Source organism: Falco biarmicus, chromosome Z (genome assembly GCF_023638135.1).
Source record: "Falco biarmicus isolate bFalBia1 chromosome Z, bFalBia1.pri, whole genome shotgun sequence".
Lineage (NCBI taxonomy): Eukaryota > Metazoa > Chordata > Aves > Falconiformes > Falconidae > Falco > Falco biarmicus.
Genome location: NC_079311.1, coordinates 63,987,433 through 64,009,841, shown reverse-complemented (window position 1 = coordinate 64,009,841; position 22,409 = coordinate 63,987,433). Strand labels below are relative to the sequence as shown.

Below are 22,409 nucleotides of genomic sequence, written 5' to 3'. Positions count from 1 at the left end.
GATTTAGGATAGGATGTGTATGCCCATTTTAATTTCAGTATTTGATTCCCAGGAGCTTAACTGATTAATTATTTATTCTCAGTCTCTTTCCACCTCTGCAGTAGCTTCTTACCACCTCCTGTGTGGACAGGAACTGTGGATTCATCCCTCTACCTGCAGCTTTTTTGTAGAAGACAGAAGTGCATTACTGATGAACTATCAGCAATCTTCTCAGGGCTTTGCCTCAAAACTCCTTTTATTCAACTAGATTGTCTGTAATAAATTTCTAACCCCATATCCACTGATTCTGGAAGAACTTCTAAATTAAAAGAAATCAGAAGTCAGATTCTTCACAATTATGTATATAAAAACCAAAACATCAAATCAATCCCATGAAATAGAAAGTGTGTTTTGAAAAGTAACTTTGTCCTGTGCATGCTTATGCAGTGTACCAAATGCATTCAGGCTCTCCATTTGCTGCAGTTGTCCATCTCCTTACATCTGTCCATTATAAGTTTTTGTTCCCAAGTTAGACTGTAAGCTGCCACAGGTTGAAATAACATTTTGTGAAATGGTGTGTCTGTGAAGTGCCAGATGAATTGGTAGTACTCTTTAAAGCAATTTGGGGCTTAGTCTGTGTGGAATTTACATGTAATCTTTACCAAAAGTAAGATTTCTAGTGTTAATAATAGACATTTTTATCATATATACAACTGTAACAAATAAATAAACCTGAAAAAGAGCACTAGCAAACAAGGGATGTTTTAAAGTTGCGGAGTTCTCAGGGCTATGGTATTTGCATAGTCTTGATAGCTTCAACTCAAATCTATGCAGGTGTATAAGCACCTTTCCCTTCCCCTTACACGTACAGAAATGAGTGGAGGAAAAAAAAATCAAAAGGAATCTTCCAATTTTGGCCTCATTAACACACAGATGGAGAAACTACCTTTCTCTAAATTGTGCAGTTTAAAAATGAAAACTTTTATTATTACTTGAGTGGGTTATTTAAAACTTAATTGCTTTGTGTATTTCTGCCATGTGGAATTGGATGGGATATTTTAAATGGGGTTGTTGGATTTTGAGATTGTGCTAGTAATTTAAATAATTTAAAATACTTAATACTAACAGAGGAAGCACTCTTACATGTTGTGGATTATGGGTTAGAATGATTTGATGTGTTTTTCTTTCTGCTTCATTCCTTACAGAGAACATGGGGCAATGCAAATCTCTGGAGTATCAGCACCTGCCTGCACACAAGTTCTTAGAAGAAGGGGAATCTTATTTAACGCTGGCTGTGGAAGTGGCATTGATAGGGCTGGGACAGCAACGAATAATGCCAGATGGCTTGTATGCACAAGAGAAGGTTTGTCGAAATGAGGAGCAGCTCATTTCTAAGCTACTGGAAATTGAATTGGATGATACTCTGGTGAAGATTTTTCGAAAACAAGCAGTCTTCCTATTAGAAGGTAGCTCAATATATATAGATGCTAACTGCTTCTTTAAACTCTCTTCACTTACACAAGCACAGAACTAGTATTCATGTGGAAACTACCTTATGTACTTCAGATGTTTCTTTGATGGTGTTTTGTTTCCAATCTCTTATGAAAATCAAACACACTTCAGAAATGATGTGACTGTAGAGATAAGGCATCTATTGACCTATAAGCCTTTTGTTTTAATGTTGATTACATTTTGTTATTTAGATTTGTTGCTTGTCATAATCTCAGTATCCTGATTATACAACCCAGGCTCACAATTAAATAGTATAGGCAATTCTCAGGTAGCAAAATTTTGAGTGTTCTTGTATCCTGAAAAAGGGACCAGCAGCTTTGTAAATGTGTGAAGATTTTTACCTCCGTTCTGAAGTGAAGACCTCAAAATTAACTTAAAATTGCTGGGACAGAAGTGTAACACTTTATTTGCAGCAATTAGGAAAATTGCTTGCCTGTGAAGTTTGTATCATATGTGAAAATTGAAATATGTCATCAAATATTGAGGCTTAAGGTCTGGTCTCATGTCATGGTTTAACTGCAGCTGGCAACTCAGTGCCACACAGCCACTTACTTGCTCCCCGCTTCTGCTGTTGGGATGGGGAGGAAAAAGGTGTAAAACTAATGGGTAGAGAACAATTTAATAAATGAAATAAAGTAATAATAACAACAACAATTGTAGTGAAAAGTATAAAGACGGGAATGAAACCCAAGGGGGGGAAAAAAGTGATACACATTACAGTTGCTCACCACCCTCTCATTGATGCCCAGCCAGTCTCCGAGCAGTGATTGGTGGCCCCCAGCCAACTCCCTCCAGTTTATATACTGGGCATGACGTTCTATGGTATGGAATGTCCCTTTGGCCAGTTCAGGCCAGCTGTCCTGGCTCTGCTCCCTCCCAGCTTCTTGTGCACCGCCTCATTGGCACAGCATGGAAAACTTGAAAAATCCTTGATTTGGAGTTAGCACTACTTAACAACAACTAAAACATCAGTGTGTTATCAACATTAGTCTCATATTAAATCCAAACCACAGCATTGTACCAGCTGCTAAGAAGAAAATTAACTCTATCCCACCAAAACGGGGACGTTTTGTGACTGAATCTTGACCAAGATAATTTGTGTTTGGGAATTAGCTGGTGTGTTGCAATAAAATCTGTATGAAGTGCATGCTTTTGCCTTAGCCTTTTTTAAAAGGCTGGACATGCTCAGAGAGTAGTCTCATGCATTCTGAGGTTGTCTTTCTGGTTTTTGTTTTTTTAAATGGAAGAGAAAGTTCAGAGTAGACAATTAGCCAAAGGTATGGTTCAAGCTTTTGAGTGCTTGCTCAAGGGATGGTGAAGTGTGTGGTTCTGCTCTAGGTAAGTTGTGAAGACAGTTACACAGCAGTCAGGTTTTGCTTTTTTTTTTCTGTAAGACGTTTGTCTTTTAAAACTTCCTGTTTAATGGAAGAGGTACAGTATGTTGTTTAGGGTTCTCAGTTCTGGGCCACTGTTTTTGCCCAGATCTTTAAAGCCTTTGGGTACCCACTAATGGTGCCATTTGAAACTGCAGAGAAGCTGCACCATGGAGAGAGTTTCCATTATGATGTGGCTGTACTGCTGCTTTATGACTTTTGGACAAGAGCAGCTGCTCAGTGGATCCAGCTATTAACCACCATACAGGGATCCTATAGATTAAAAAAATCAATTTGCTGCATCTATTTACTGCTAAGGATGCTTTATGAGGAAATGGCAGGATTTCTCTAAAGTGTTCTCTGATAATTCTAGTTCACTACTTTGATCACTGAAATTCTTTTAATGCTTTCTTATAGTAGTAAGTGATCATAGCGGGAAATCTGCTAATATAACTACTCACAAAATTGTTGTGATGAGCAGTGTGCAATGATGGTCTTGTATTGCTGTGGGCTGAGAAATCTGGCTTTCCTGCAGTAACTTCAGTTTGCTTCAGGTCAGGCAGAAACTGGCAGCTCACATGGAGGAAAAACTGTGCAGTGATTTAAGGTGCTAATCATATAAATTGTGTTTTTATGGTTAAAGTTCTGTAGATACAATAAAGAAAGTTTAATCCAATATTAAGCTGATTTCTGTGCTGTTAATGCAGATTAATGCATGCTGTATGTAGCTACCATTCAAGTGCGTGGGAAAGCAGAAAGTAAGACTGTTTTGCAAGAACTGTTAGAATTTTTTTGATTGACTGCTAAGTTAATGGCAGAATATATTTTCCTATAAATGCTTTGTCATGTGTTCTTCATGTCCTAACTGAGTTTTTAACTGGAGTACCACTGGCAAATATACAGGAAATGGCTTCTTTTATTGAAGCAATGCCATCTAGTTTTCAATGGTTTTCAACTTCGTTTTAAATTGAGACAGACTGTCACCTACTAAATCTTCATTGACGTTTCCTTTGTAATCAATCCCAGTCTTCAGAATTGCCCACCTATGGAGCTCAGAATTTTTTCATGCCTAGTGATTTTTATCTTGGCACATTGTGCTGAGGCAGCAGTCAGAAAAACATTGCTGAAACAGCTTGGTGGTTTCTCCTTATCTGCTTCTCATCTGGTTTGCTGTAGGGATGGCTATATTGGTTGAAACACTGCTGGAAGCAGTTTAAATGGCACATGTGACACTGCAGTGAAGAAGTGTGCTTGTACAGCCATTTGTTCATCCAAGTGTGGTGTATTCTGTAGTAGAAGCAGTAGTAACTTCTAGGACTGCTGGCTGCTCTCTGTGCCATAATAGTCCAGTAATACTTAACGTAAGATTCTTATTTTGTACATGTAATCTTGCAACATGTAATGCCTGAACCTCTAGTTTCTGGAGTCAGAAGCTGTTTGGTGCAGTTTTTCTACTAACAGGAAAAACAGTCTTAAGATGGCATGAAAAATGTAAAAATGGGATTCACGTGCACTGTTAACATTCAGAACTCGGGAAGGAAATATTTGTGTTTAACTTTGTTGTTGTCAATCCTGACGCTGTTGTTGTGAAGTTGAAATACTGCTCAGACTGCACTGAGTGTGAGCAAAATCCCATTGCCTCAACAATGGGGGTAGTTTTCCCACAACAAAGATAGTTTTTAAGATCATGTGGCTGTAATGGACTAACAAAATCAACATTGGTGCAAGGTCTGACTTAGTCTTCTCTGGAGACTTGAGTCCAGACTAAATGGTTATTTAAATCTCATGTCAGGTGAGACATTAATAGGGATCCAGTACTGCTGTGGTGATTGGTCATGTGACTTCTGTTAAAGGTGCATGGTTTTCCACTCTAACTACTCTTCTTTTTTTGTTGTTATTTGGTTTTTTGTTTGTTTTTTGTTTTCTGGTGGATTTGTGATAAAGCAGTCACAGACCAACAGGGTGCATAGGGATTCATGTGCACAATGTAACTATGTGGAGGCAAAGCTAGGATTATCACTTTCTACTTGTGTGTACCATAGGCTTGCTGAATGAGCCCCATGGAGCACTGGAGCCACTCTGTCATTTGTATGCACATTGGCAGTGTGTCTAGTACTGTACAATTTGCGGTCTGTCTTATTGTCTCAAAGAATATGTGGTATTTAATATATCTGTAATACATTGTATATATGTGATATCTGTATAAAATATTTCACAGAAAATAGCAATATAACTTGAACTTTTATACGGCAGACTGTCTCTGAATACCATTTCTAACTGAAAGTATAGTGAATGTTTTTAAAGGTCCTGAAGTTGGGTTTTAGTAGTATGTAAAGACTGACATTCTCCTTCACTTTCCTGCAGCTGGACCATATAGTGGTTTAGGTGAAGTCATCCATCGAGAGAGTGTTCCAATGCACACATTTGCCAAGTATCTCTTCACCTCTCTCCTACCTCATGATGCTGAATTGGCATACAAAACTGCACTGAGAGCCATGCGGTATGTATTCACAAATTTTCTAGAAAGAGCACAAGTAGAGGCTGGGAAAAGGGGAAAAAGCTTGGTAATCAAGACCTAGTCTTTTTTTGTAAAAGAAGCGTTCTTCCCTTTGAGGAGAAATTATTTTGCTTCTGTGATCTGTAAAAAGCAATCGATGCCTGTAGTAACTACAGTATAACTTTACAGTCAGTGTTTAGCTACAACTGTAAAACAGCATTCTCTACTACAGATTTCTCTAGAGTCCCAGTCTTGGGTTTTGTGTTACATGACAGCTTTAGCACATGTATTCTCACCCATGTGGTTTGTGTGTGTGATGGTATTGGTGATAAAATGGTGTAAGAGTTGTCTCACCAGCAGTCTTAGGATCATCTGCTGCTTAGCCTGTTTGGTAGGACTATTTGTTCCACTTGCCTTTTTATAAACTAACTCTCAATGATAGATTTGAAACCGTATAATGTGGTCTGAGCCAGTACTTCTTTCTTCTGCTTCATAACAAAGCAGTCTTGTCCACTTCTGGGTGAATGCTGGAATTTAAATGGCATATGTCATATGACAACGTAATGTGTGACTTGCATTCTGTTTGTCTTCAATCGTGAGGAAGAAGATGTTTCTCGGGGACTGCTCAGTGTGTGCTAGCTTAATCTCAAGGCAGGCCAGATTGGTAATGGTGGCTAAGAAAAGCCCTCTGAAGGAAACTTGAAGGGCTTAAATGATCAGTGATAATTCTGTTGTCCCCATACAATGCAGGGAAGAAACTGGTCCCATTTGAATTGTCTAGTCACTGTCAGGAACCTTGTTGCTGATGCTTGACAAAGGAATAGCCACAACTGAATACTAAGAGCAATCAAGTCCCAGATACTTAAAAAATAATAATAAAAATAAAAAAAGAGTGTTGGGTTTTGCTGGTCATTATGATCAAGAATGATTGCACTGTAATTGAAGGACACACTACCCATATAAGTAGTATTTAACGTCATCAGACAGGTTGTGTTCTAGTGGTTTGGAGGTGTGTATTCTGGAGCTAGTTTCTCCAAAAAGCTAAATGAGGAGAAAATAATTCTGTGTTCAAAGGACTGAGTGGGAGGGTATGCATAAGAATAAAACATAGCTACTATTGGGTCAGGCCAAAGCCCTGCTTAGCCTGTTTGGTTTTTTGCTTCCAGGGGTGTCTAGTAATGAATGCTGAGGAAAGAGTCTGAGAGATACGAAGAGTGACCTTGCATACTTGCTGTTTATGGTTAGCATTTTAGGAAATAGATTGAGAAGACAAAAGTGCATTACTGATGAACTGTTGAGAACATTGAAATATATGATCAGTAAGCTGTCTGGCCTATCTAGGTACTCCCTCTTGTATCACAAGTGCATCAATAACCCTGGTCATACCACATCAGCAAGATAGTTCACAATGTGGTGGATGACCTTTTTGTCTGGTTGGTTTTTTGGTGGGGTTTGGGGTTTTTTGTTTGCTTTTTTTGCTTGATTGTTTTTTCTAGGAGAAAAGGTCAGTTTTACAAAGTAGACTTGTATCCTTGTATTTATGTTCAGTTACTACCTTAAAGTGTTCCACAAGTGTTTGTGGGGACTTTTTCTTCTTAAACTAAACTACTGAAAGGCTGGAATAGACATCCAGCAGCACTTTGCACAGTGCACTGAACGCTTCAGTGAATGTGATGGCAGCATGCCATTCCTTTTGAATGAGGATTTGGGCTTTCCCCAGAAACCGATCATAACTGAAAACTTCTTTTCTGGAAGTTTCCTTTCTCAACTGGAAAATGAAGCAAGAGTGTGAAAGATCCAAATGATGAAATCCTCAGTCAGTTATGGGGAGCTCCAGCCATCTTTTGGTATGAAGCTGTCATCTCAGCCAAAGATGTTACTTCTCAAACAGATCAGTTTAAGGAAAATTGTCTGTTTCCATTTGGTAAAATCACAGGAGACATCACCGTAATCGCAGCTGTTCTCCATAGCCCTTTTGTCATTGCTTTATAAGACAGGTGAGGGTTCAGCCCTAGAAAATAACAATTCTTTCTGTATTTTGATATTTTGCTCTCTTCAGAAATATGGACTGGGATCTTGAACTGTGGTGAAGGCAGGTTTAGATACTTTATATTCCATGTCTGTCTGCATTCCTCAGCACTTCCCAAATTCTTTTGAAGAAGGTTGATTACTCTTTCCATTTGCACCGAAGTGATAGTTCAGTGTATGAAGGACTCCCAGTACAAACCAAATGGAAAAATAACCTGTTGCTGCCTTGAGGGAGGAAGAAGAAAGCAAACATGAAGATTGAATGTCTGTCTCCTGGTTATGAGTTTGAATGGATCAGAAGAGGAAAAATTGAGCATGTTTTCTTCCATGGCAGGGAGGAAGTAGCTGTTGCAAGGACAAAAATCTCATGTAGAAATTAGTGAAGGTATTTTGTAGAATTCTGTGCAGTTGCTAATGATTTTAGAAGTGAAGCATATTTCTTTATTCACTTGAACATTCATTAAAGAAGTTAACTTCCCCAGGCTCTAGCTGCTTGCTCTCCAGATACAAGTGTTTAGTGTCAGTCTGCACAGGTCAATGACCTATGGTGGCAGCCCTGGAGTGTTTTACTTTTCTGTATTCAAAATCATCTGTTGCTGTTTCATTTTTTTAATTCCATTTTAGTGGGTGGAACACTAGTATGAGATCAGTGGAAGCTGACCATAAAGCCTTTCATGCATACACCTCAGGTCTTGCAAGGACAGCGTTGTGCTGTCCTTGATGGTCACTTCTGTCTGCGGTTCTCTGCTTGCAACACTGAAAAAGAGAAAGTGGAGCCTTGGAGAACGTGGATCTCCTATGACCTAGTTGACTGCTCACTTGGAATCTGAATTTGAAGTTTGGCTTCGTTTGGCTGATCCCTTGTTAAGCCTGAATTTCACCCATGCTTCGAGTGCCAGACTTTAATGGTGTTGTTCAATCACAAGGTAGCTTTGCTGGAACCTAGCTAAATAATTGATATTTGAAAGGAGCGGGGAAAGTGAAGAATGCTAAATCTGCTTGTGCTTGTTCTGATGTTCCCTAATCTTGCCAAAATTCTATGAAAGCCACCAATTCACAGCAGCAGTTATTTTCACAGCAAAAGAATATAGAAACTGGCAATGAAATTCAGAAGTTATAAAAGATTTCCCCAAAAGAGTCTCTCTTTCATGCTCTTTGTCTATTTACTGTTGCTCATAACCTAATAATCCCTTTTTGTGTTAGGTAGTTGGGATTTTTACTGTTGTTTGAAACTGTCTGATAATACATCTTTCACCCCACTCTCTCTGCTTGGAAAAAATCAGCTGAAGAGGTTTTATGTGTTTATGTATGTAAAGCAGTATAGAGAAGTGTCTCAGTGGTACTAGGGAAGAGATTAGACTTTTGATACAAATCAAAAGCGAAGTCTTTATATTCATATTAGCGTGCATATACATGCATCTGAAAATGTTAATGTAACTGCTAAAAGTTATTTTCATGGTGTGTTGTATTTGTATGTGCCTGCTAGATACATTCCTGTATGTTCAAGATTACCTTTCTGAGGGAATTCTTAAAGATACTGTCATAGGCTTCAGGAACCTGCGGACAAGTGATGGAATTTAAGACTATATTACTGCGAAAAAAGGGCACGCAGTCCAGTCACCTGAAGAACTTAAAGTATTTAAGTGCAAGAAATGGTAACATGTTTAAATGAGCTTATTCCATAAGAAATATTCTATCACACAAAACTACAATGCATTGGATTTTCAGTAGTTGCAATTTATTGACAAGAGAGATCCAGTTTCCTTTGGCCTCCCAGATGTCTCCCTGCTAGAAAATCACTTGCAGATGAAAGCTGGTAGAAACAGAACTCAGTCAACTCTGATCAAGAACCTTAGTACCAGAAAGGCTTTTCTTCTGGACATTGCCTTGTCTATCATTTGATGTCTTATTAACCATTCATGTCCTGAAATTATGCTTTATTGTATTGAATAAAAATGCCTGGGGTTTTTTCCACACCTAGTTTTGGCACTGGCCTTTATATAGTGTATTTTAAGGGCCATCAGCTGAGTCTCTGTTGTGGGCTGTCACTTGTGTTCTAGTAGTCAACAACAAACATGTTAATCTGAATTTTCTCAATATGATTCCACTTGGTGGATAAGGCTGTTGTAGATTGACACATACTCAAAGAAACTTGCTTCAGGATTAGAAAATAGAGTTTGAAAAGTAATTTTAAAGGTACTGTCACTGCTTTTTGAGACCCTAACTTCAGATTATGGTACGTTATAAAATGTTGGTAGGTGAAAGTTTAAGGACTTTAAAAAGTAGTCGTAGTTGAAATGCAAAATGACTCTTTTGGGCATAAATTCATGTCTGAATTTATTGCAAGGTGAAAATCTGAATGACTTACTGAATATCCCTCTCCTTTACTTTCATCATTTGTAAGTGAAGAAAGTATGTTCCAAATACTGAAAAATATTTACATGTTCTCAGTACAGTGGAGAACTACTGCACTTTCCTTCCTGAGGGCTGTGTTTAAAGACTGAAACAAGGCAGGGAGAAAAACTTCAGCTCTGTGCATGATGCAGAAAGTCTCTGCTGTCTTGACTAATTGGTGGTTTAATTGTCCTGTTAGCTCCTGCAGATGCCCACTGGTGTAGGCAAGTTTGGCAAATGGACTTCTGAGATTCCCCAAGAAGAGGTGGTTTTCCAACCTTTTTTTTTTATAATCAAAAAGGCACATTTCATAAACACATTCAAGTGTTCTTGCAGTTTTAGTTTTGCTCATGAGTAACCTAATGTATAACAATTTAATGAAAGAGGATTTCTTCCTTATTTCAGGTTGCTAGTATTGGAATCTTCAGCTCCTTCAGGAGACATGTCCCGCCCACATCACATTGCATCAGTTGTTCCAAACCGGTATCCCCGCTGGTTCACCCTAAGTCACATTGAATCCCAGCAATGTGAGCTGGCATCAACGATGCTAACAGCAGCCAAAGGTACATTATTGTCAGTTATGTACTCAACTAAATGTATGCTTTTAATATTGCATGGAGTAAACAGATGATAAAATTTGTGTTTAGGAATCCAAATTGCATTCTGACGGGAGCTTGAAATAGGTACAACAAACTGAACTGGCTTAAACCTTTCACTTAATTTTCTAGCAAAGTAGTTAAGCTAGCTACATCGTAGCCAGATGAGCTTGATTTGAGACTGATGTTGACAGCTTTTTGTTCTTCTGACACACAACATAGACTGTGAGACCCAGGAGTGGACAAATCACTTCTAAAATTCACAAATTTGGATGACTTTTGGCCACGTACTGCACTAACACCATCAGACACTAGAGGAGTTTGTGCTGTCTTTTACCTTTCATTCATATGTGATTTAATTACGGAGAATTTCTAAAAACAAAGTGTGTATAACTGAAACGTCATACTATTGCATAGTAACGGCAGGCTCGATTATAGTGCATCTGCGGATGTTTTGGGAGCTTGTTCCGTTTTGGTGATTCTCTTTACACCTTGCAGGTGATGTTCGGAGGTTGGAAACAGTGTTAGAATCCATCCAGAAAAATATCCACTCCTCATCACACATCTTCAAACTTGCCCAGGATGCATTTAAAATAGCAACACTCATGGACAGCTTGCCAGACATCACTCTTCTGAAAGTGTCTCTGGAGTTGGGCCTTCAGGTATTTCCCTCGTTCATTATTACTACAATAGAAGAAAGGAATTTGACCCAGTGGTGGGTACAGCTTTTAAGCACTGAGGACCATACCCTCTGGGGTCTGTCTGGAGTTCTCAGATTCTGTTTTCTGATACAAAGCTCAATGGACTGGTAAACACAGACCCAGGGTCTTCTGTTCAGGGGTGAGAGAGGACCAGTGCAATGGGTTCACGAGTATATGTAGGGCTGGCTAGAAAGCAAAATTACTCTGCTTCTAAAATTACTACTTCTAAATATAGAAATGCACTTTATTTTCTGCATGGCCTTGAGTGGTTTCTTACCATTGCTTCCTTTCCTTTTCCCTAAATGAGATTTAGTAGGTACTTGTTGATTTGCTACAGAAAGCCCATAATGACATGCTTCTAAGGCAGACTGTGCTGACAGCAGCTCTCTCACTTCCTTCATCAAAATCCTGTACTCTGCAAGGTGTGGAATGGTCAGGTGTATCAAAATCAGCTTGAGGTATACAAGAACCTTAGATCGGTTTTCAGGCTCTTAGGAGAGACTGCAGTCTAAAAGGAGACAGCCAGGTAGGTTTTAGGTTTCTGGAGTAATATTGCCTGATGCTGATGAGGCTTGGAGTTTACACAGTTCATTTCAACAAAAATAAATTTCTCCATCCCTCTTCAGGGAGTTCTTCAAAAAAACCATGCAAAGATCAGAAAACCATTTATTACTTTGCTTCAGTAAACAAAGCTCCAAAGACTTCTGGGGAAAGGATATTATCCCAGTTGCTTCTCATGCCAAAGAAAGGTACTATTTGCCTGTTCTAGACGTTTAGAAGCTAAAGTCATTAATCAGAAAGCTGAGATCTGTGTGCTTTGTTAGCCTTTTATATTCCCAGGGTTGCTGTGGAAATCTTTTTTTTCACATCTTTGTATGTTTCTGCCTCAAATGTTTGTTTACTTGAGAAAGATCCTTATGATTGACCTCTGTGCCACCTCAGGCATTCACCAAGTATCATTTGGTGGTAGCAGCACACTTCGGATGTCACTGTATTCGTGGCTACCCCTTTGTGGTTGATGGTGTCATCAGAATGTTTTCACTGAGATCTGGTGAAAGAAATGTCACAATCCCATACCTTCTTCTTAGTCCCAGGAATTGGAACAAACTGGTGTAGAACTTGTCCACTGTTTTGTCCCAAGCTTACAAAGGTGTTTTAAGAATCTTAAAGGTAGCTTGCTTTCCAGAAGGAAGATGCATAGCAGTGTTCTGGTAGTAAGTCACTGTGTAGATTTCTGCAGTAAGCTTTGCCTGCAAATACCTTAGTGTCAGCACTGTAGTGACCTACAGGTGCTTCCCCCTTCCCCGCCCTGTCAACTTAATGGCAGTTGGGTTGTCTGTATTCACTGTCTAGTATCTGACTACTTACGACATCTGTGTGCCCTAGGAAATTCTCCCCTCCTGTAGTAAACTGAACAGCAGTGTCCTTGCGGGTATGCTGTTCTGCCTCAGCTACAGCAGTGACAGGTTCGCCCGGCTGGGCTGATGAGGTGATACAAACAATTTCACAACTCTGTCACTGGGGTCTCTGTGGCAGAAAAGCCTCTTACAGAGATTCTAGATTTGGGAGTAGTGTATGGAGTCCTGGGTTCTTTCTCCCTAAATCCGATGGCAGCTTGTGTTATGTGACTCAGCAGAAGGAAGGCTTTTAAACTGGCTGTGGAAAGAGTCATTGGCATGGCCAAATGGACACGTAGCATCTCAGGGGTATTTCCTTCAGAACTTAACTGGCACAAGCGCTGTAAGATCTGCAGGTACAGGAGGAGCTCCTGTTCCTCTTTGCCTGTTGTACACTACATTAGTGCAAGTAAGTATTATTGCAGACACACGCAGATGGGTATTGCTGGCAGAACTGATAAGCAAATTAGTGCAGGTGATCACTCAGTGTGTATTTGGCAAGTGGTATCCTTTTCCCCCCAGACCTGTGAATGAATAAATAAATTTATTACTAAACCTCCTTCCAATATGCGTGAAGAAGAGGTTTCATACTGGTGCAACAGTTCATGCTTGGCTGGCCATTTCTTCTATCTCTTACGGGTGGTGAGATCTTCTGTTCCTCTACAAGAAATTGCTATGGAGGTACGTCAAGACAAAGTGAAGGTTATTCCATGTGGAAGAGAGCTTGGCTTTCAGATAAGCTGCGTAATTCCCAGGGTCCTCTTGTCATTTTCAGACTTCCTGACTTGTTGAGAAGCTTTCTTCAATTGATAGCACAGATAAGATAGATCTTGGACAGATGTGGGGCTCCATTTTAGGAAGAAGGTAGCACAAGAATGTATTGAGTAGAAATGGAATAGGTGCTTGGCTGCATGCGCTACAGCATAAATTAACTTTAGCTCCATCTTGGTCAGGACAACAATACATGCTGTGTTTGAAATCCTTGGGGTTTCTATTATGTATAAATGACCCCTCTCCTGCTTCTCTAAGCTTGCCAGTTTAATCAAATGAAAGGAACCTAATTCCAGCGTAGCTTGTCCAGAAACTTTTCGATGTCAAGAAGCTAGGTGTGGTCTTGATTTTTTGCTCTTGAGTCAGGACTGTCTAAACTGGAACTATCAATATTCCCACTACATGTGCTGAAGGCTTTTGTGACTGCTGATCCTTTTACAGACAACCACAGTGAGGGAAGTCATCACAGAAGACTTTCAGAGAAATCATCATTCATACCAGGGTTTTTGGGGGGTTTGGTGTTTTTTAACCTACTTCCCTCCTTCACCAGTAGCAGAATTCAGTCCGTAACCCTGTAATCTCTTGGATTCACTCTACTTGGGGGAAGCTGAAAATTCATCATGGATATTGGAAATGTGTTGGCCTTCAACTTGTGTGTGCATCAGTACGGGAATTCATCTATACTCCTTCCCTTTGGTGGACAGAATGGGACCGATAACTGCACTCCAAAGCATTTTGACCTGGGGCTGTCTGTTGTTCTTCCAGAAGGACTTAGAGCCAAGGCTGGTTCCATGATTTACCTTAGGCATGTTCTCGTATTTTAAAATGTGTTGGGTTGGTCCTTACAGATCAGTTTGCTTTCTTTCAAAAATGGTGTTCTCCAACCTTGTACTTAGATTACTGTTAGTTAAAATGATACTGCAATGTCTGAGGCCAACAAAGCTGGTCTTATCCTGTAACTTTGGGATGTACAGCCAGTCACCAGGGTCTCAAGGCGGTAAGGAGGACAGTTTGGAACCACTTATAGTCGCTTATAACCAGACTTCTCAAAGATCATCTGTGCATTTGTGCTCCTCAGCAATCTCTCCACCTTAATTATCCTACCTATAGTGTAGGATTAAAGGAGGTGGCAGGAGTAACAAATATGACAGGGGGCTACGTGCCATTTTGAAGTCACCTTAGCGTTGGGAGGGGATATGGGTTGAGAACCCTCTTATGAATGCGGCTGACTCCAATCTGTTTTGTGAGTGCATTTGTTGAGTTTAATATGTAAAGATCATCGCTGAGAGCTCTGATTGACTGGTTATGCTCTTTATGGCTACAAATGGTAATACCAAAGTATGACCACTGATACTGTAAGGGAAAGACCACTTGCTTTCTTCATCTGGATATCTGTGGAGCCTGTCCACGTAGCTGAAGCAAGCTTTACATGCTATTTCCATGCAGTGTTTGTTTTATTGAATAAACATTATTTGCTCATGTTTTGAGACACTACATAGGCAATAACCACAAGTGGTGTAAAATACAGGCACTACAATCAAGGCTTAAAAGTCTTTTTTTCTAGAATTTTAATGGGTTTATGATGGAACTTCTTTGCAGGGAGTCCTTGTTCAAAGAGAGAAATCATCACTCTGGACTTCCTAATTAATATATAACAATAATAAAATAAATAATAATAAATAACCTGGATATACCTGGGACTATATCTATATCTTTGCCAAATAAGCAGCCGGTCAAATCACAGAACACTAACTCCTGTCTATATTGCTGAAGTCAATGAAAAGAAATGCAGACTAGGGAAAAATCAAAGGGGTTAATTTGCTCAACAAGAGTTGATAGTTTCCACTCTAAAGACTGCTGTGCATAGAGGGAGGAGACATGATATGATTTAGTTTGAGTAGTTGGTAATACATTGGGGGGGTGGTTGTTGTTGTTGTTGATTGGAGGGGCCTTTTATGTGGGGTGGGTTTTTAATTCCCCACAGATAAAAAGGTCTCTCTCCTCTAGCCTTGAAGGATCTGCAGTTGTAGCTACTCTCTGCATGCTACGCCAAGATGGCTGAGCCATATTTTTCAAATTTTTTGACATATCAGCTACAGAAGAGGTAACAGAGTGGAGAGGGCAAGATACTGCTGTTTTGAACCTTAGTAACTTTGAGTAACTTAAAATCCCTAATTGTTGGTGTACTGCTTTGGTTTGCAATAAAATTAACTTGTATTTTGTTGTTTTAATAGGTGATGCGAATGACACTGTCAACACTGAATTGGCGACGTCGGGAAATGGTGAGGTGGTTGGTAACATGTGCAACAGAAGTAGGTATGTTCTGAGATGCTTCTCTTGTCAGCTAGTCTTAGAGAGCTTGATCTTGTTTCAACACACAGGTTCTGCAAGTGTCCCACTTTCTGTTCATCTATAAAATTTCTGTGGTGACAAGATGCTATGGCAATGATGAGTGGGTTTCTTTAGGCACAGACCAAATAAGATGACAGTTGAGTAATGCAGTGTGACTTCTTTCTCCCACAAAGTGTGAGTCTGCATAACCTATGGGAAATAACCCAGATTTCCCCTTGTTCCCTCCGTGATGGCTTTGGGTTTGAGGCTGCAGTAGAGAAAAGGCTCATGGTTACGGGCTGTAGCACTATGCTATTACTTTGCTTGCTCTGAAAGGCAGGTGGGAGTGCTACCTGGTCAGCTGTGGGAAGAGAAACCAGAAAACAGGTGAATGAAGTGCTGAGGATGTCTCCTACTGTGTGGCAGGCAAGATCTCATGAACGAGTTCTCATTGTTAGGGGTGGGTTTTTTAAGCCCCTGGGTAAATCCAAGTTTAGAGTGTGGTGCATCTTTGTAATGTGTCTAAGATGTACAGGCCTTCTGTTTGCGCTGTAAAGCAAACCAAATGCCAATGCACCCATCGTTAACCACAAAAGGTGAAAATATGGTGGGCGGCAGAACCAGCCTTTTACACTTAGAAGACAGCAGAGAGAGAATGGTTTACTGAGCAGGATGTTCAGCTCATTTCTGGGCTTCACCATAGATTTCCTGTGTGTCTTTGAGGCATCCGTTAGCTTCTTTGAGGCATTCCAGTTACCATCTACAAGATGGGAATACAGAATCTGAGAGTGAAGATGAGTACATTAAAAACTGTGTAGCTATTAAAAAAACATCAGCAGCTGTAGTAGTGGGGACAACATAAGTACTTATGACAAGGGAGCAGTTTTAATTGTCACCAAAGCTATTTCTGGAAAGCATGTTTCCCTACTGTATTGATTCCTTCTTCATACATCTGAGTTTGATTGTATTGTGTAGATGCTTCTTGAGTTTCAGAACTTAAGAGGATTGCTGCTGCTTATTCTCTAGATTAGTTCATTCTTTGCTTTGTGCTTAACTAGGAAATTAATGTTGTCAGTAGCATGGGAAAATACAGCTTGTCTTTGTTTGCCCTCAGCCAGAAAGTGGTTTGTGTCTGCAAATTTTAATGCAGTGCCCTTGTCTTTTTGCTTTTATATCTTTGCTAGATAATTATGGCTGAGGCTATCTAACAGATATTAGTGCCTGGGTATTATTTTGTGCAGTTGCATATTGGCAAGTAAAATGCTGGGTTTAATACTGCTTTAAATTAGTTTACATATTCTAATAGAAGTATCCCATGAAGAACCTACGATGTCATGTAAAGTACTCTTGAGATGTAGTCATGTTGGTAAAGCAAGGAACCTGTTTAAATGAAGATCTGTTACTTGTTGGCTATGCTGAATTGTTGCACATGAGTGAAGGGGTCCGCGGGAAGCATCAGAGCCCTAAAGAGAAAATTAGGACCTCTGGGTGTGGTTTAGGTGGGCTCACAGATGTGTGTAAACTGCCTTTAGCATTAATAAGGCACTCTAGCTGGTGATAAGGTTCAATTTATGGAACCTATTTGTCACTGGTTCCCCCTTCCTCCCTCTGCCAAACACACACATGTACTTGTGTCAGGAATAAAGTGATAATAAGGAAAATACCTATTTCAGATAATATCCACATATTGCTCAGAGTATTTGCCTAATGAGCGTCTTGATGTTGGGACATGTATGAATTTGATAGAAGATGGACGGAGGTGTGAGGCAAGATTTTACTTTTTAAGGTCTCCTTAGTTGTGCCATGGTGTTCTATTAGGAAAGCCATTTAGCATACTTTAATGTTCTTTTGTGCGTGTACTGTGCTTTGAGATGCAGAGTGAGAAAAGAAGTTAAAATTGCCTTCTAAGGGTATTCAGTGTGAGGGTTGTTTTTGAGTGATGTGATGAAATCAAACGAGCCAGAACTTGTTATCCGAATTGTCTGAAATAACAAGTAAAACAGCTCAGTTGTCACACCAGGAGATTAAAGCTTATCTTGCAGGCTTTTTTTTTGTTACTCTTTGCATTTCAGTGATTGCTACAGCGTTTGCACAGTAACCTTTGTTTTAATGTAGTTTTCCAGTCATGCTGTCTGGTTTAGCCCTTCTTGCGAAGTGCATCCCCTTGGATATACTGGCAACTTCATGTACTTGGCTGCAAACATAGTCTCTTGCTGAACATCTGTATCTTCTAGGTTTTCAGCTGTAGCTAATCATTTCTTTCTCTCCCCAGGTGTTTATGCACTGGATAGTATCATGCAAAACTGGTTTACACTTTTCACTCCAACAGAAGCCACTAGTATTGTTGCTACAACAGTGATGTCCAACAGCACCATCGTCCGTCTGCATCTGGACTGCCATCAGCAGGAGAAGTTGGCCGGCAGTGCTAGGACGCTTGCTCTACAGTGTGCCATGAAGGATCCTCAAAACTGTGCTCTCTCTGCACTTACCTTATGTGAAAAGGATCACATAGCTTTTGAGACCGCTTACCAAATTGTTCTAGATGCTGCTACAACTGGCATGAGCTATTCGCAGCTTTTTACTATAGCACGATACATGGAGCACCGTGGTTACCCCATGCGGGCCTACAAGCTGGCCACTTTGGCCATGACACATCTCAACCTGAGTTACAATCAGGACACACACCCTGCCATTAATGACGTTCTGTGGGCATGTGCGCTCAGCCACTCCCTTGGGAAAAATGAGCTAGCAGCTATAATACCTCTGGTGGTCAAAAGTGTCAAATGTGCAACAGTACTGTCAGACATTTTGCGTAGATGTACTTTGACCACTCCTGGCATGGTGGGACTTCATGGAAGGAGGAACTCTGGTAAGCTCATGTCACTGGACAAAGCCCCTTTACGGCAACTCTTGGATGCCACGATCGGAGCATACATTAATACAACTCATTCACGTCTAACTCACATCAGCCCGCGACACTATAGTGAGTTTATAGAGTTCCTCAGCAAGGCCCGAGAGACCTTCTTAATGGCTCATGATGGTCACATCCAGTTTACACAGTTTATTGACAACCTAAAACAAATCTACAAAGGTAAAAAGAAACTGATGATGCTGGTTCGTGAGCGGTTTGGTTGACAAAAATGTGTGAATGGGGGGTTAGGGGCAGAAGGGGATCTTTTTACTTGAGCCTGCCTTTGTACCCTTTTTAACTTAAAGAAAGAGCCACACCGGTATTATATGTGTATAGTTATATTGAGTTTGCAAACTAAACTGTCATGTTGTGAAAGTTTGTGTGTTTATTTTTTTTCCTTTTTTCTGTTTTGTATGAGAGAGGTTAAAAAAGGTTTGGTTTACACTGAGTATATGTTGTCAAGTGGCAAAAGCCCACATTGCTCTCCTGTTCTTTCTGTATACGTTCACAGCCTCAAAAACAAACATATTGCAATGGCTTTAAAAACCAAACAAAACACCTCCATCCTGTGATAAGTACCTCGAATGGATTCAGCTTTACTCCTTTGTAACTCATCCTTACATTTCAGCATATTTAAACAAACCAACAAATGAAATACTAATAGTTAAAGGCTGACCACGTGGCTTTGCAGTGCTGTTCATCCAGAAGCATGGCACACAATGCTTGTGCATGTGGAAACTTAGCGACTGTCAACATACATTCTCAGGGATTTATCAAAAAAATTAAAAAAAGAATGAGAGCATTTATTGTACTGTATATATATTATAGTATATGTCTGAATATTGAAAAATATAACATTAACTAATTTATAAAAAAAAATCTATGTAATGCAAAATACTTGAAGCTGCAGTAGCTTGGTTTTAAACAAAAAAGAAAACCTATCAGAAGGACTAAAGTGCGCCTTGCTTCAGGGTTGGCTCAGGTGGTGAACTATATGCTGGGCATCTATGCAGAGCCACCTTTTGGATTGCATGGTTGGACTGATACCTATTGGGGGAAATTTTATATATATATATATATATTTATACAACCTGTGTATACATATATATGTATACACACATACACACATGCTTGTAACAGGCACTATAGTAAAGAGGGACAACAAAAAATACACAGCCAGAGCAGCAAGCCTTAGCATTAAGAATACAGTATGCCAGAATCGGGGTTTGTGCCTCCTAGCCTAGAAGACTTAAAGAAATATCCTTTTTGACACAAAACGCAAAATGTTTTCCAAAATGATTGACATGATACGTTACGCCTTTGCAGTGAGCTAATGATAAGCTAACCTTTGTGCACAAATAACATATATATATTATATATATATATTCTGCATAGGTATTTTGACTTTGTGCAGGACAGAAAGTTGTGTAGGTATGACTGTTCTACTTTTCAGTTTGTTTTTTTAATATATTTTATTTTCTCTAGAATTACTCAAACAAAAGCAGCCTTCTATCTTGCCTTGTCTTAATGCTTTAAAATAACCAAACTGGAGATCTAACTACCAAACTGTTCATTATATTATTAAATACCAACTTTGGTTACAGTATAGTGTCTTTACTTTAGCTGATGGTTCTGTATCCTTGTGCTTTTTAAAGCAGTTTTTATGTTTTGGTGCAAAAGTTGTCCAGTGTCTCTTGTTCCCTTCATTAGAGAACATGCTAGAGGTATGTTTGTTAGGTATTTTTGTTTAGAAAAACTATTTCATGCTCTCCATTTTATTTATTATTATAGGTAAAAAGGTTGTACTTCATCACCCATGTAAACATGCTCATGAAGTTGAAAGTAATTAAGATTTGATACACTGATATCAATTTATTTATGTAACTAAATCACTGTTTTATAAACTTGTTAATGATCAACAATTTTTTTTGTTTTGATTAAAATTAGTTTTTTGAAAGTTGATTCTGCCTCCTTTATGGTGTCTGCTACTGGAATTGAATTGTGTATAGATAGTTCGTAGATCTTAGATGCCCAGCCTGCAGCTTTGGTACATTATGGTGGTAAAGCAGTATGACCACCAAGCCCAGGAAAGAAATGTTTTGTTCCTCAAACATCTGCTGTGGAATGGCAATGATCAGAGTTGCCGGTGGAAGATGACCTGGTGCATCAGAGGAGGAAGCAAGTGCTGCCTGTGATTGGAATGCATGGTCTGTACAATGAACAATAAGCCCTGACGTGTTGCCATGGTAGGATGGTAGAGTGTTGGGAGGGATGTTGCCACTCAGAGGATTATTTGAGTGGCCATGAGAGCTGAGATGCGCTGCAAATATATACGGGGACAGTTCTTGCTGTTCTTGAATCGGCTTTTTCTGTGTTTTGAGCCATGCTGCTTACTCTACCCAGCATGGAGTTCTTGGCTGACAGCCAACATTTCTGCTTTTTTGGAGCCCTTGCTCTGTAGATAGAAGCTCTGCAAGTTTTCCAGACCTTAATGAAGAATGGGATATGGCATTGTTAAAAATTGAAGAGGAGGTTTCTGCTTTACCGACATCTTTATCATCTCGGGAATGTTACATGATGTCATATTTGACTGTGTGATCTGAACACCTTCACTTTCCATTTTTTTATTATTCCCCCCCCCCCAGCAAGCAACTGTCAACGATGCCAGTGTAACAATTCTGACAGTGAGGCTTGTGTCACCGGAAGATTTAGGCAGGAAAGGTCTGAATCTTTGTACAACTTCTCATGTAAAATGAGAGCCTTTGCCAAGCCTTTAACAGCCGAGTTGTCCTGACCTAATCATTCTAACCTGTAGCTTCTGCAACTCCTGTCCCTTCCAAGTACTGAATTGACATTACGTTTTTGCTTTGTTACTTTGTCCTAGATTAATTTTCAGCTACAAACAGTAAGGAACAAGAAGGAAACTCCATTCTGCAATAGGGGGTGTGTGGTTTTGGGGGGTTGGGGTTTTTTTGTTTCTTGCAAATTCTTCAGTACTAAGGATATTGTGGATTATGCAGATTGCAAAACTGAAGCCTATTTGAAGACCAGGCTTTAGAACTACATGCAGTCCTGATAGCTGACACCTGATTTTGATGAGCACAGTGGCTTATTCTTCTTTCAGAACTGATGGACATTTATTTGGCTTGTTTTCATGACTGAGTAAAATATCTTCTGTGTCCACAGTGGTGCTGCACAGCGTGCTCACACCATGTTGAGAGACCAGCAGAGGTCTGGCCAGTTTCTCTATGTCTAGATATGTACTGCTCTTGTTCTGTGGAGGTAGGAAGAGCCCAGGAATGCGACTCCATAAAAAAGTCTGAGGGCTTTTTTTGGTGAAAACTGATCACATATTTCTATAATTCTGAAAACTACATATTGCAATTAATTCTGAAGTATAAGGAAGCCTAGTCAAAATACAATGTCTCAAATTTCTTCTCTTCAGAACCATCTATCTGTGAGATGCAACTGAATACCACTGCTATCATTGTCTCCAAGTGTTTCAGTGCTTTTCAACACTCCTTTGGTTTTTTTAAATCCAGAATTGCTATTCAGTAGTGAAGGGAGCCGAGCATGATTCTTTTGTATCATAGGCTACCACTGAACTCAAACTTCATTGTTTTGAGTGAAATCATGAAAGATGTGCTGTTTCTGTATTATTAGTCTGTCTTGCAGCTGAAGAAACTTTTATCTGCTTGTTTTCATATTTCCTTTGTTGATTTGGCCAGAGAGATTTTCCTTACCCAAATTACATTACCTTAATTTAGGGTTTTTTAGTGTTTCACATCCAGTTTTCCCATTAGAGAAAACTGCACAACTTTTCAACATGAAAAAGAGAAAGACAGGCACTTACAGGAGACTTGGACTTTAAGGTGTTACTGAAATCCCAAGACCACTTCCTTTGGAGTACTTCATATCT

At 39.6% G+C, this 22,409-nt stretch overlaps 1 protein-coding gene across 2 annotated transcripts in view; it reads left to right on the top strand.

Moving 5' to 3' along the window:
- Window positions 1–20,452, top strand: part of ZSWIM6 (zinc finger SWIM-type containing 6) — a 112,337-nt gene extending 91,885 nt beyond the window's left edge. For both annotated transcript variants that reach the window (XM_056324758.1, XM_056324757.1), the window contains 6 exons: window positions 1,185–1,445; window positions 5,229–5,364; window positions 10,189–10,346; window positions 10,878–11,041; window positions 15,483–15,564; window positions 17,852–20,452. In XM_056324758.1, coding sequence (XP_056180733.1) covers window positions 1,185–1,445; window positions 5,229–5,364; window positions 10,189–10,346; window positions 10,878–11,041; window positions 15,483–15,564; window positions 17,852–18,714 — 1,664 coding nt within the window. In that variant the 3' untranslated portion in view covers window positions 18,715–20,452. The remainder of the gene's footprint in view (window positions 1–1,184; window positions 1,446–5,228; window positions 5,365–10,188; window positions 10,347–10,877; window positions 11,042–15,482; window positions 15,565–17,851) is intronic.
- Window positions 20,453–22,409: the final 1,957 nt, after the last annotated feature.